This window comes from Heterocephalus glaber, unplaced genomic scaffold, assembly GCF_053883595.1.
Source record: "Heterocephalus glaber isolate CG9 unplaced genomic scaffold, H.glaber_assembly_v1.0 deba00001097, whole genome shotgun sequence".
NCBI lineage: Eukaryota > Metazoa > Chordata > Mammalia > Rodentia > Bathyergidae > Heterocephalus > Heterocephalus glaber.
The window spans coordinates 4496886-4512326 of record NW_028258191.1 but is presented as its reverse complement, the minus strand read 5'-3'; the positions used below and the strand labels follow the sequence as shown (position 1 = coordinate 4512326).

Genomic DNA, 15441 nt, shown 5'->3' with positions numbered 1-15441 from the left:
ATCCGCTTCCTTGCACACTGTGTTAATTGGAGTGAAGGGATAAGAAAGCAGGGAATGTAGAGCTCATCTCATAATGGATAGGACAGACACAGACACCTGTGATAACTTTCTCAGAGTGTTTCTATTACCAATAAACTGCCAGAAATACTTTATTATAAATAAAATACTGCGAGATATTGGTGATGTATGTTTATATTTATGATTGTTCTAGTTTGAAAAAAGAGAAAACATAGTCAGCTGGAAGCAAAGGACTCTAAAATCTTGATACTTTTTTTTACTTCATCTCCATCCTTAGAAAAGCCAAATCACTTTTTCATGTGACTGTGAACAAACCAAGTCTGGGAATCAAAAATCAACTTAAAGTCTAAGATTCTGTTAGTGATATTGTTCATAATTTCCCAAGTCTGACAGACTTTACTATCTGATAATCCTGATAGTATGGGTTCTCGAAATCCAAATCTGTACATAGAGAATCATTATGGAAACTAACTTTCCCAGATAAGATAAAACGCTCTCAATTAAATCAAGTCAGCATGGGTTTGGTTTGTTTGTATATCACTAATTAAATTACTACTTGAACATATGTAGGAAACTAACCCATTTTCTATACCTCTCTCTATACTTCTCTCTCTACACTCCTCACTGTTTGCTTGTAATTTTTAGGTTAGTCTCCAGCTGCTCCTTACTCATGGTGCTACTGAAACTATACATTAAATTTTCTACCTGTTTCCAATCTTCTAAGCTTTATCTATGCTTATAAGACTTGTAACTGTATTTTATAATAATTAGTACTCCCAGATGCTAATTAACGGGCTATAGCTGAAGGAAAGAATCCAACTGATTAAGACCAAATGTTTGTAAAGTGTATGGGGTACTCTAATAGAATTTAGGAATTTTTGTCTTCAGGTTTAATTTTAAATTGAAATTTTGTTAGATTTAATGTATATATTTTCTTTTAAGTAAAATATTCAGCAGTCTCTTCTTACCAAATTCATTCTTCTTGTGAAAATCCAGTAAGGTGCTTTTTGGTAATTACCAAAAAAATATTTAAATTACTTGACCTCCAAAATATCTTATTATCCTTCCCTACTGAGGTAGAACTCCCATCTGTAACATGGAAATTACTATTCTTTGCATATCATCTATAAAAAGAAATAGCCCAAATAAATAATTTAACCTAGTTAAGGTTTTCTTCAAAATTTTTCTTTATGCCTGAGTTTCTTATATAAATATCCATAAAACAAAATATGAATTTCATTTTAAAGCTGGTTCATTTGTAGGTACTTACGTTTTTGTAGAGACAGAGTTGTTTATGTCTGGTAGTGTAATGCTTTTGTGTATGAAATGGAGAGTATAATTGTTTCTGGATAATTATAATCAGAATGCTTCTATGAAGATTTTTCTAAATAGTTATAAAAGACATTCTCAAATGAAAAGTATATAAAGTTTCAAAGCATACTATACACATTTAAATTGTAAAATCGATTTGTTAATTATAAAAGCCTCAAAAAAGAAATTACTTGTTTTAAATTCCATTATAAATAAAAATCAAAGACTCAACCTAACATCTGATATAATAATACCTAATATGTAGACATGAAATTGATTAATATTCTCATATTTTACTGATTTTTGTTACAAGAAGAGTTGTAAGGCACCTGCCTAGTTATCAGCAAAGAGAACTGCAAGATACCTTTTGGTCAATACCCTATTTCCTCAAAATTTCCCATCTTTTGTCAGTTCTGCTTGATTCTTCTCTCCATCTCTATATGGTTTGACTTTTTAGTATAATTTTAGTTGGATCATGCTGATCTATCTTCAAAGAAACACACCAGTGTGGAGGAGAAAGAAACCTGTTTTTTACATAGGGACAACTTTGTTTTAGACTCCGAGATAGACAGGAATGAACTTGTTAGATCCAAATTTCTGATTAGAGTCATAATATGTTCCTCAATTTCAGCTTTTCCTCAAAGAGCTTTAAAAGTAAATCTTGTGGTTTAAAATAATAATGATTACTTTCAGTATTTTTTTTGTTCCTTGTTCCTTTCTTGCCTGTTTCTGTCCTTAAGAATAGTATTTTTCCCATCTTTAGTCCATACTTGGTTTTCAAAATACTTTTGTTTAATTTTCTATGAAGATCTGTATTTTTCTGAGAAATATTTTGGTTCAAAGGAAAGAATGAGATAGTGATAAAGGCTATAATTTAGTAGCTAACATAATATTGACAAAAAATGCTTTTCACTAGTGGGAAAATATCCTCTAGAGGATAGTAAGACTATAAATTATGCCTTTTTTCATATTTATATGCAGTCAAAATTATTTCCTGATTTTTTTAAACTATTTTTACAGTCCCAGTGGGTCTTTGTTATCTTGCTTGGAGCAGGTTAAAACATACCTGCTTACTGATGGAACATGCAAGTGCGGCTTGGAATGTCCTCTTATTCTTCCCAAGGTAACCATTTCACAATGGAATAACAGCAATTTTTATTTCTTATTTTAAGGAATTTATATATTTGCTTTTCTCATTTGGCATTTCATCTAATATTAGTTCTCCAGTCATATATTCATTTTAATTCTTTAATTAGACATCTTTTACATACCTTTTGGAATGCTTAAAGATTATGGAATAATTCAAGTCATTTCAAAGATGACAAACCTATATTCGTATTAAATACTTCATTAAAACTACCACTACGCCTTTGATTGGAGCTATGCCTATCTTAGTACTTTGTACTACAATATTTTATTTCAATACTGTAACTCTTCAAATCAGCAGTATTACTGTTCACGTGAGTGCTGATAAACCTGTCAGGGATACACTATTCCTAAAATCACAAAGCTGAACCCTCACAGACAAACTATGAAACTGTTTTATTACTTTATAAGGTAACAATTAAAATCATGTATAATGGTAAAATATAATTTGCTATAGAAATAGATCATTCTTCGAATATGTGTTATAGCGCTGGTTTTAAAACTAAAGATTAATAAACAACATTATCCTTTGTATGTCACTATATCCTTAAAGATTTACATAATAAATGATGTCTTTTAAAAGGGGTAATAGATTTTTTAATTAGTGAAAAGATAATATTAATATAGAAATAAAAGGGAACCAAAGACAAAGCACGTAGAAACGTCGTAGCTTTTCTTTTGTTTCTATAATTGTACTTCATTTTTTTTTATACTGTGATAACATGAGAAAGTCTTGATAATTGGAAATTTTATCAGATATATCTCTCTCCATATATGTATCTTGGCTATCTTAGAATTAGTATAATTTTCATTATTTATTTTGCCAATAAAAACCATGAGTTCAGCCATGTTTATTAAGTTGTATAAAGTTGCTTTTCTTAAATTTAAAAATTGAGAAAATTATATTCAAATTTATTATGGTTTAATATATGTACAACTTTTTTTCTTTCTGAACAAGATCTTTTTAGTAAACGTTGTCACAGACATATTCTAAACTAAGACTGTGTTTTTTCCAGGTATTTAATTTTGATCCTGGAGCTGCTGTGAAACAGAGAACTGCAGAAGATGTTAAGGCAGATGAAGATGTCACAAAACTATGCATACATAAAAGAAAAATCATTGCAGTGGCCACACTTCATAAAAGCATGGAAGCCCCACACCCTTCTCTGGTGCTCACCAGTCCTGGAGGAGGAACAAGTATGTAATGTGGCTAAGGGGTTAGGAATTCTCCTCCCTCACTCTAAGAGGAGTTGTTGGAATTTACTTACCCAATTATTTTCCCACTACACTTTTCAAATGTGCAGAATACTTTTAAGATTTTATATATTCTATCATTTCATTATAAATGGCAAATTAGTTCTGAAAAATTCCCATGAGGTTATTTCCCAGAATTTCATACCTAGATCATCTAGTTATACAATCAGAATAAACAAAAATTAGCACCTGCAGATGCTATGCAGATATATAGAACAGGGTTAACAAAAGAAAAAGTTCTATTGGCTTCCTAGGGCTATATTGAAATGTGTATCAGTCCCTAAATGTAATTTGGCATTGTTATTCTTTCATTCATGTAATGACTATTTATTGAACACCTACTAGAAATCTTCTTGCCAAGATCTTTATATGTTGACACATGCGCACACACACACACACACACACATTCTTTTTAATAAAATTTCAAAGGAAAAGTACAGAGATAGTTCACTAAGTACACATATACTCTTCATTTTAATTCACCAGGTAACATTTTGCTAAAGAAAGTTGCTAATATTGTCACAATTCACTCCTAAATATTTCAGCGCACAAGGACATTCTCCTACATAATCTAATGACCACATTAGGAAATTTAACACTGATATAATACTGTTATCTAATATATAGCCTATCTTCCAATTGTCCAAATGTCTCTTTTTGCGTCTTTAAAAATTCAGACTTTTTTAAATCCAAGATACAATCAAAGATTGTGCACTGCAGTTAGCTGTTTCATTTGATTTACATCAATTCCCCAGTTTTTTGTTTTTGTTTTTTTTTTAGTCTTGCATGAGCTGTATTTAGCTTTTTGAAGAGTTCAGGCCACTTTTGCAGGATGTTCCTTATTTTGGATTTGCCTAATTGGTTCCACACAATTATGTTAGGATAAATACGTTTTGGTAGAAATTCTTCATAAGTGGTTTAATATCCTCATTAGAATTTTTCTCATTGTTAAAGTACCTTTTATGATTAATATGTACATTGGAATTATACTTTGACACTGAGAAGCTAACTTCTTTTTGTAAAGGGCTGGAATATGAACACTCTTCAAAATCTTATAATCTCTTTATTCTTGAACAACAATTCAGAATAAAATGTGGCTGAGCACCAAAGTGTTTGTTGATAAGGAACAGTTTATACTATCCACGTTTGCGGAGTTCTGAAAATTGGAAATGAGCAGAACTTGTAGTGATAAAGAGACTTTATGGCAGAACTCAAATTTGGACCAGCCTTGGAAAAAAATGGATCTTAGACATATGAGAAAAATAGGAAAAGTATTTTTCAGAATGAGTGTGGTATAATTAAGGAATGATGTGGAAACTAAAATGACATGAATGGGAGATTGAATAGGTGTAAGTAAATTATAGCCAGACTATCAAGAGCCTTTGGATGCAAAGAACAGATTCTATATGATACAGGTAATTAAAAATTCACATTTAGAACTCATGCAAAGAGCATAAGTAGAGACAAATTTGGCAGTTGTTAGCATGGAGCTACTTTCCAATAAATGAACTTCTAGTAAGGTACAGTTTTTAAAAGTAAGATTGTTACAGGGCTAGGGATTTAGCTCAGAGGCACTGCATCTGCCTTGCAAGCGCAAGGTCCTGAGTTTGATCCCCAGTACCAAAAAGGAAAAAAAAAAGATTGTTACAGCAGCCAAGCATGTTGGCACATGCCTGTGATCCCAGCACTCAGGAGGCTGAGACAGGAGGATTGCCATGAATTTGAGGCCAGCTTGGGCTACATAGTGAAACCCTATCTCAAAAAAAAAAAAATAGGTACAGCAATTTGGGGGGGGGGTACCAGGGATCGAACTCGGGACCTTGTGCTTGCAAGGCAGGCGGTGGAACCACTGAGCTAAATCCCCAGCTAGATACAGCAATTTAAAGATATATTTAATAATAATAAACTATTTGTACTTTACGCTATCCTGCCACCATAGTGAAGCTATGTTTTCATTTTTGTATATTACATGTGTGTTCATACTTACTCTTATTTGCTGCTGATCTCACATCACATTTTATCAAAATTTTGCTTGTTTCCACAGAGTCTGCTTTGTTGCCTTTCTAACCACCCTCACAGGATTTTCACCTAGGTCCTTTGTCATTAGTTATTGAAATTATTTTATCTTGTACTTTTCTTTTAAAGCAAGATCTTACTAAGTTGCCTAGGCTGGACTCCAACTTGCAGTTCTCCTGCTGCAGCCTCCCAACATCCAGGGTTTACAAGTGTGCACCACCATGCCTGAGTCAGTGTTTGACTATTACAGGCAGTAATAGGTACAGCTCCATCCTTCTTTTAAGTGGTGCACTTTATTGTCAATTGCTACTCTTTTTCTATCTTCAGACATAGCATTTGTTCCCTAACTTTAAAATATGTTTTACTGAAGTTATGGTTTAAATAATTAAAAATTCAAAAGACTCACATAGTTTTCACCTCTTTTTACATAAGTATATAAACATTTATTTTGTTTTGATTTATTTTTTTAAATGTTTCCTTGATTATACACAAAAGTACCTGATGGATGCCTAGCCTTTGCCCTTGCCAGTTCTTATATGCTTTGGTTCTTTTCACATAACATCACCATGACTTTTGTTTGTCGAGTACTGTATTCCTGTTATTTTAAGTGTGACTGTCTTTTCCCAGGTACAGAAGCCATCCTTTCTAAATCAGCTATTATCTAAATTGTTAATTGAATATAAAAATGTCACTGTGTTTTTAATCACTGAACTAAAGATAATTATATGAACACATTAGTATCTAAGAAAAGGTGCAAGCAGGTGGCTTTTTTCATTAAACAGTCAATCCCATAATAATGCTAGGGATGTTACTACACATAATGTTCTCAACTATATGCCAAGCACAATGTCCCAATATTTAATATTTAATACATTACTTCCCAAAATTTAATACATTACTTTCTGAGCTGCAAACTTTAAAAATCTCTATAACAAGATAATAAGCTTCAGTTGAATTTATCTACTGCTTTCTGTTGTTGGTTTTCAGCATTTCGTATGTTATATCCCAAAATAACTCTATCAAAGAACTTCTACCATGCTAGAATCAGAAAGCCCACATTTCCCAAGGAAAACATGTTCACTGTTTTCCCCTACTACTCAAGTTCACTCTACCTAGACTTCTATGTACACCAGGTTGTAAAAGACACTTAGAAGTTATTTTATTTGACCTGCATACTATCAGCAACTGAAAGTATATCTTAAATGTATAATTATTCTTCTAAGTAAGTATACCTCTGATTGCAAATTAAGAATGCTTACTAATAGCTTTAGGTCTCAAAATAGACATGGCAGACATATAGTATGAATAATACCACTTTCATATCCTGTGCCTTAATAGACCCATTGTCATTTTCTCATGGAGCACAGCTAGAGCTTAGCATCCCTTTCAACACAGAACATAGCACTCTAAGAGCCCACCACAAATTGATGGGAATTGGCATATGAAACAAATTTTATATGCCATCTCTGGTTTAGAAGGCACAACTTCATGAAATAGTTAAGGATCCTTTGGGGCTAAAAAACTTAATCCTAGAATTCTGACATGACAGGGTGAAAGAAAATTCTGTGTGATGAGCCAGCTTGCTTTTGTTGCCTGTATTCTGTCTGATCTCCAAAAGAACTGAAGGGTCTCCAAAAAGTCAGAGAGGGAGAAATGCACTTGGGTAAAAAGAGAATACTCAGTTGGAAACCAGTGCTGAAGGGTTAGCACGCTAAATTTTACATGAGAGTTCTAGCCTGATAAAAGAACTGAAATCTTTTACCTAGTTGGTTGACTAAAAGCTGTTTCTAAAATAATGACTAATTAACAGCAAAAAAATTAGTGTTACAGTGTTACAAACATGATGTGAAACTAAGCATGATTGTAGTATTATTGCATTTATATTTTTCATCACTCTCATTAAAAGATTTGCAATCCCACTCACTTAATTCATAAAAATTCAGTTTTAATCTCACAGTGCAAATGTTGGGATAAGATATATTGCTATATCTGTCTTTAGAAGGTTTCAATAAAATAACAGAAACATTTATAGGCTAACAAAATTTCTGGGGCAAATGGAAACTCATTTAAATCACAGAAGAAAATATTATGCCACACAGATCACAATTTTCCTTTGTAAATATATGTTCTCAGAAATCTCAAGTCCAATAAGATACTAATTTTGCCATTTTACGTGGGCTGTCAATCTTGATTTTTGCATGTTCTGAATATTATTATATATGCTGCCGAAGCAAGCACTGCATGTTCTAAATATTGCTAGAATGACCAGTGTCAGTATGCAAGGAGTAGTTAGGTACCCATGCTCTTTCAATAAATAGAAAGTGAACAAGCATAATGAGAAGTTATTGAGAACCTTTGGACCACTAAGAGAGAATAATAGGCATGTTTTAGATCAAAGTTTAATATAGCTTGTAGAACTTTTTTAATTGCATAGAATTACAACTTTTATTTGCAAATTTGTATTCCAGATGCTTTTCTTTCTTCTCCCTACCTGATTTCTTCCTCTTCTTCCCTCCCTGCCAAAACAAAAGAATAGAGACGATTAATAGAATTCTCTTTCTCTTCCACTCAGATGCAACTCCAGTAGTACCTTCACGGGCAGCAACTCCAAGATCAGTAAGAAATAAGTCTCATGAAGGAATTACAAATTCTGTAATGCCTGAATGTAAGAATCCTTTCAAGTTAATGATTGGATCATCCAATGCCATGGGAAGACTGTATGTACAAGAACTTCCTGCAAGCCAGCAACAAGAACTCCACCCTGTCTATCCTCGGCAGAGATTGGGCAGCAGTGAACATGGACAGAAATCTCCATTCCGAGGCAGCCATGGAGGCCTGCCCAGCCCAGCATCATCAGGTTCCCAGATTTATGGAGATGGCTCAATCTCTCCGAGGACTGACCCACTTGGAAGCCCAGATATTTTCACAAGAAATAATCCTGGTTTTCATGGAGCTCCCAGTTCTAGTCCTATTCACCTGAATAGGACTCCTCTTTCTCCACCTTCAGTAATGCTACATGGTTCTCCTGTACAGTCATCCTGTGCAATGGCTGGAAGGACTAATATACCTCTTTCCCCAACCTTGACTACAAAGAGTCCAGTAATGAAAACACCAATGTGTAATTTTTCAACTAATATGGAAATGCCACGAGCAATGTTCCACCACAAACCACCCCAAGGCCCACCTCCCCCTCCTCCACCTTCTTGTGCTCTTCAGAAAAAGCCATTAACATCTGAGAAAGATCCACTTGGCATTCTTGACCCGATTCCTAGTAAACCAGTGAATCAGAACCCTGTTATCATTCATCCAACCAGTTTCCATTCAAACGTCCACTCTCAGGTACCTGTGATGAATGTAAGCATGCCTCCTGCTGTTGTTCCTTTGCCAAGTAATCTCCCTTTGCCAACTGTAAAACCTGGTCACATGAATCATGGGAGTCATGTACAAAGAGTTCAGCATTCAGCTTCAACCTCCCTCTCCCCTTCTCCAGTGACATCCCCAGTGCACATGATGGGGACTGGAATTGGAAGGATTGAGGCATCGCCCCAAAGATCACGCTCATCTTCCACATCATCAGATCATGGAAATTTCATGATGCCACCTGTAGGACCCCAGGCCACCTGTAGTGGTATTAAGGTTCCACCCAGGTCACCACGGTCAACAATAGGGTCCCCAAGGCCATCAATGCCATCAAGCCCTTCTACCAAGTCCGATGGACATCATCAGTACAAGGAAATCCCTAACCCATTAATTGCTGGAATGAGTAATGTACTAAATACTCCAAGCAGTGCAGCTTTTCCTAGTGCATCTGCCGGAAGTGCTTCTGTAAAGAGTCAGCCTGGTTTGCTGGGAATGCCTTTAAATCAGATCTTGAACCAGCACAATGCTGCCTCCTTTCCAGCAAGTAGTTTACTCTCAGCAGCAGCCAAAGCACAGCTAGCAAATCAAAACAAACTTGCTGGTAACAACAGTAGCAGCAGTAGCAGTTCTGGAGCTGTTGCTGGCAGTGGTAACACTGAAGGACATAGCACTTTAAACACCATGTTCCCTCCTACTGCCAACGTGCTTCTTCCAACAGGTGAAGGGCAAAGTGGTCGAGCAGCACTAAGAGATAAGTTGATGTCTCAGCAAAAAGACTCGTTACGAAAAAGAAAACAGCCACCTACCACAGTGTTGAGTTTGCTCAGACAGTCTCAAATGGATAGTTCTGCGGTTCCTAAACCTGGACCTGACTTGCTAAGGAAGCAGAGTCAGGGTTCATTTCCCATCAGTTCAATGTCTCAGTTACTACAGTCTATGAGTGGTCAAAGCTCTCACTTGAGTAGCAATAGTACCCCAGGTTGTGGGGGCTCAAATACTGCTTTGCCTTGCTCTGCTAACCAGCTGCATTTTACAGATCCCAACATAAACTCCAGTGTTCTGCAGAATTCACTGACACAGAACATACCTTTAAGAGGGGAAGCCGTGCACTGCCACAATGCAAACACTAACTTTGTTCACAGTAACAGCCCAGTCCCTAACCACCATCTTGCAGGTTTAATAAATCAGATTCAGGCTAGCGGGAACTGTGGGATGCTCAGTCAGTCGGGCGTGGCTTTAGGAAATTCATTACATCCCAATCCACCTCAGTCAAGAATTTCAACGTCCTCCACTCCAGTGATACCAAACAGCATTGTTAGCAGCTATAATCAAACAAGTTCTGAAGCAGGTATGGTTTTATTAGAAAAAAGTACCCAAAGGTACTAAATTTTTCTACGTTTTTTAAAAATTTGTACCAAAATATTTATTATGATAAGAAATGACCCTTTCCCCATTCTCTTCATTTCTTTAGTATTTATAATTTTATCTACAGAAAGCTAAAAATTTGTCTTTTGGAAAGAATAACAGCTAAGGGGAGTCCATGTGTTTCCGTTATTTGTTGTCAATCTGTGTCGTTTTGAATATTGTTCAACTTTCATTTGGTTTAATAACCATTGGACTATGAACTGCAAAAGAAGCCATAGAAGGCAGGGTTTCCTGGTTATGAGACATGTCCTTGACCTATGCCAATACAAAAGCCGTTTCCTTAGCTTTGTTTGTATTCAGGTAAATGAAACTCACCTTGAAAAATCCAACAAGGCAAAGACAAATGAGATATTATTTTTCTTGCTGCTGAACAGAAATAGGTTAATGGATAAGAAAAGGTAACTAGAAGTTGTATGAAATAGGAAGCTGTCTTCTAATGTGTTTTCTTATCCTAGTTTGCTATCATTTATTATTCTTTGAGGAAATTCAAGAATGGACATCGGCTACTTCCTTTTTTAAAAAAAAAAAGTAGTAATTTAAGTTTTCTAATAAAAAAGGCTTGAAAACCTGATTTCCAGAATTTTTTATCTTGAAAATGTTTTAAATTTTCCTGTAGAACTAAACCATTATTTTTACCCTTGACATTAAAGTTTGAACCCAAATTTAATGTAAATTGTATGCACTATTAGTGAAGGAGACAATTTTATTTAAAAGTAGACACATTAGAAAAAGAACTGTGTGCAATAGTCCTCCCAAATTGTTACAAAAACTGTACCGAAGCACTAAAGAAGTAAATTCATTGAGCGGTCAGAATATTTGACTGTGGAAACATTAGAAAAAATGTTCTCAATGTACCCCCAAACCCAACACTAATGATATCAGATTTGTGAGAAGCGACAGGGAAGAAATAAGAGACAACCGCAGAGACATTATTCATATTTGAAAAGAGTGGGCTTAAGAAACAGATTGCTACTGGAAATGGGAAAACTTCTGGGCCCTTAACTAATAAGCGGTCATATAGATAATGCATGGACTACATTACACCACCATGCTGGAGAAGCATGATCTATGTGTCTGTGCTGTAGTAAGACCAAGTATTTTTCTTCCTGTTTTGCCATCTTACATCTGCCGTCCTTCACAACCTGTTATGTGTTATGTCTTGATGTCAGTATTTAATGAAAAACTGTCCAGTGACCCTTTATGTTAAAAAAAAGACAAGGTTTAAAAGATATGTGAAATGATTAGTTTAAAGGACCTCATGAAATTTTCTTTTTCATGTGTTTAACAGGATAGTTACTCCATAAAGAACTTTCATCTTTTCTCTGAACGATATTCCTTTTTAGTTTATTTCACACAAATAAAATTTAATCTTATATATTTACAGGATTGAAGTTACATAAAGTCCATTAACTGTTTCAAGATATACCATATTTATTGAGCACATTTTCCGTCATTTTGAGGGAGACATTTTAGTCTCATTATATTATATAGTTTTGATATTCCTTACCTCAGTTTACTTAATTTCAGGTCTAAAATCATATGTGCAAAGTGTATGTATTTTATTAAGAATGTATTTCAACTCATCTGTAGTGGAAAAGACCAACATTTATTTATATTCTTGTCTCTTCTGAGTGTCAAGTTTAAACTTACTTTATATCATCTTGGTCACTTATTTTCTTGTTCCATGTTATTTTATAAAACATCTGACCTGGAATGCTAGTGTTCGAGGTGTCAAAGCACACATTAAAAATTTGTTAATGGAATATATTAGCATATAAATAGCTAAAAGGAACAAGAATAAATGTCTACTAATGATATAGATGTGACCAATCATGTAAGCTAATAGGAATCATATGCCTTATAAAAATCTAGGTCAGTAAGAATTTTAAAATTTTTTTTTTTGGTACTGGGGATCAAACTTGTGTCCTTGCGCTTGTGCAGCAGGCAGCAAAACCACTGAGCTAAATCTCCGGCCCTTTTAAAAATATTAAACCTAGTAAAATGTAATACTAATTAATGTACATAGGTTTGATGTATAAAAATGGATTGATTTACTAATTAACAAAACTCTGTTGAGCTAAATATTAAGGTCTTTAATGCCATGTTTCTCTTTCCTGTGTAGTATATTGCATATGAATGTACTGTCATAATTGCCTCACCTAAATGTCTCTTTCACTGACATGTATTCATTCATCAAATAATCATCGAGGGCTGAGGCTGGGTATTCACAATGAGACAACAGATGACAGTCACAGTTATCTCTCATGAGAGTTTTGCTAGTATTCTTAACATATGAGTAAGCCATTAGAAAAAAACTACATTTTATTCTTAAAATGTTGCTTATTGTTATCATGTGTACCTATCATGAGTACCTATCATGTGCCAAGGGGTTTACCTATACTATTTATAATCTGTGCAGTTTTCCAGAGTATAAGGTATTATACTTTATAGACAAAGAATCTGACCCTCAGAGAACTTATCTGTCCAGGATCATATGTAGCTGAATCAGAATTTGAACACAGTTCAGCTGATTCTAAAATCCATTTTCTTTCCAGCTGTTTCAGTTCTTCATCTGAAACATTTAGTATTAAAAAATATTGTTTTCCATTTCAAAATCTTTTAAAATGTTTAATAGATAATGAATTAAAACACATTAATGCATGTTAGAAGACACATTTGTAAATCCTTGATATACTTTAAGACAAAAGCAGTTATTTTTGCCTTCTCTTTGGATTCTGATTGCATAGCATACAGTGATTAGAATGTTTTCTGTCAATGCAGATGAAATGTTTAAAACACCAAAAAACTGCCACTTATTTGTGAGTCACATGTACTGAACTTTCTGTTAATGAATTATCACCTCACTCAGAAAAGAGAAGGTTTCCTAGTGGGTCGTGTGTCAGTAGACCTTTGAACGAAGTGACTGCAGATGCCACTCATGATATTCCAAGCATGCCAACATGGTAAAGGTGAAAGACCCACAGGTAACATGCTCCAACTCCACTCTATGGTAACAGAGCCTAGATACAACTCAGGTGACCTCCTGCTCACTCCAGTGCCTTTCTGCACTCCTAAAAGCAGTCCGAAAATATTACATTATGATACTAAGATAAGAAATGACTTCCTCTGAAAATGCTTGATATAACAGGTAATTTACTCTAAAAACTTCTTTTAAAGAGAGTTCTTCTATCCTAAAAACCTCAAATATTGCTTTTTAGGCCTAGAGTGTATTCTGTATGAGTTCACATTGAAAATGTACTACAACTCAGGTACACAAACTGGAGGCAAATACTGTGCCAAAGTCAAATAATAAAAGATACAAAATATTTGGAAAATCTAAAACTTAAGACTATGTGGGGCTTTATTCATTTTATTTGGAGTTTTCAAATTTCGTTTTCACTAATGCTTCTGAATACTCTGTATTGTAACATGTACAGATTTCTACTAGCTTTCTTAATATCAGATTACAAATGAAACTTAATACTTCCATGTAACAGATTTAGGTCCTGACAGTAGGATGTTTTGTGACATCCCTCAAATTGTAAAACAATACTTTGTAGATTTGGCAACCAAACCCAAAGTTCCTAATTGTCAGTCTAGACACTCAAACCACTGGACATAGATATCTCCTGAAATTAGTAGTATGCATTTAAAACACTCAGTTTTTAAAGAGGGACAAAATTCACCACATATGTGGTTCCAGCACATGTCCTGTGATGTTCTAGTTCAGGGAGGGATCCAAAACAGGTGCCCTTGACTGGGAAACGTCAAAAGGCCAGTGCTTCCTGGGGCCTCCCACTACTGCACGCCTGCTTACAACACAGCAGAAACACCTATCCCGTTACCCAGGCCTCTGTAGAGACTCTGCCCTCTCAGCATCCATGCAACTGTCCCTCGCCTGACCCTGAGATTTTCCACAATTTTCAAAGAAGAAAAAAGATTTAGGTTATTCTGCTAACAGGCTTAATAACAACCTTCCCTTCTTCCAAAATGATAGTCATTAAATATAACCTTTTCACTTTAAAGTGTGTTTTATATTCTATTTTTTCTAATAAAAAACATTCACTCAACTGTTCTGAGCACATGAAAATAGAACCCTATGAGGGGACAGAGTTTGAGTTTGTGACAAAAGAAAATTCAACTTTATTTGCCTTAATTCTTAAATATATACCTTAATAATATAAATAAAACTGAATAAATATATGTTCATGATTATTTATATATAAGTATATTTTTAAACTATGCAAAAGAAAGTGTTTTCTTTCAGCACAAAATGCATTCATTGAAACTCAGGACAGCTTTTGAAATGGTAGGTATAAGACAGTTAAACAGTGAACCCGTGAAAGTATGCTTTGGGTAAAAGACTACCAAGTAATGAGTTCGGAGGGGTTTTTTGTATAGATTTTTTGTTTGGTTTGGTTTTTGGTTGTATATATCTTATGTGTTCTCAAAACATGCCAGTAAAGAAAAAAAAGGGGGGAGCAGTCATCATCCCCTACATTTCCTAGATGAGGCTACGAGTGCAGAAAGATTAAGGGATGAAAATGCTCAAGGGCAATTGTACTATGGGTGTGGAAGTTTGTGACTGAATTAATAATAGTTACTGTTGAAAGCATTTTCACTCAAATTTTTAAATGCCTAGATTTTATTCCTCCTGTGATCCACAAGGCTTATAAATTTAAAATTGCCCTCTGCTCTTGTTAACAAACAAAATTATATTAAATTCTGGTTTGTATGATTTTTTAAAATCTATGTCTATTCTTTTAAATTTTTGCAAAATGAGCCATTTTTCTTTGCTGCAAGATATTTGTACTACACATAATGTTTTGCATTTTAAGGTTTCCTAACATGAGGGGTTTACATATTCCAGGTTTATTGTTTCCTTGTATACAAAAGAAGAGTTAAAATATG

The 15441-nt window shown here is 34.5% G+C and overlaps 1 protein-coding gene across 33 annotated transcripts in view; it reads left to right on the top strand.

Annotated features, from left to right (window-relative positions):
- Mbd5 (methyl-CpG binding domain protein 5) overlaps positions 1 to 15441 on the top strand; it is a 437449-nt gene that overhangs the window by 377284 nt on the left and 44724 nt on the right. For all 33 annotated transcript variants that reach the window (XR_015450821.1, XR_015450822.1, XM_087210018.1 and 30 more), the window contains 3 exons: positions 2350 to 2452; positions 3492 to 3672; positions 8318 to 10453. Coding sequence is in view for 31 of the 33 variants with exons in the window: in XM_087210018.1 (XP_087066144.1) it covers positions 2350 to 2452; positions 3492 to 3672; positions 8318 to 10453 (2420 nt within the window). In the remaining 2 variants the exon portion in view is untranslated. The remainder of the gene's footprint in view (positions 1 to 2349; positions 2453 to 3491; positions 3673 to 8317; positions 10454 to 15441) is intronic.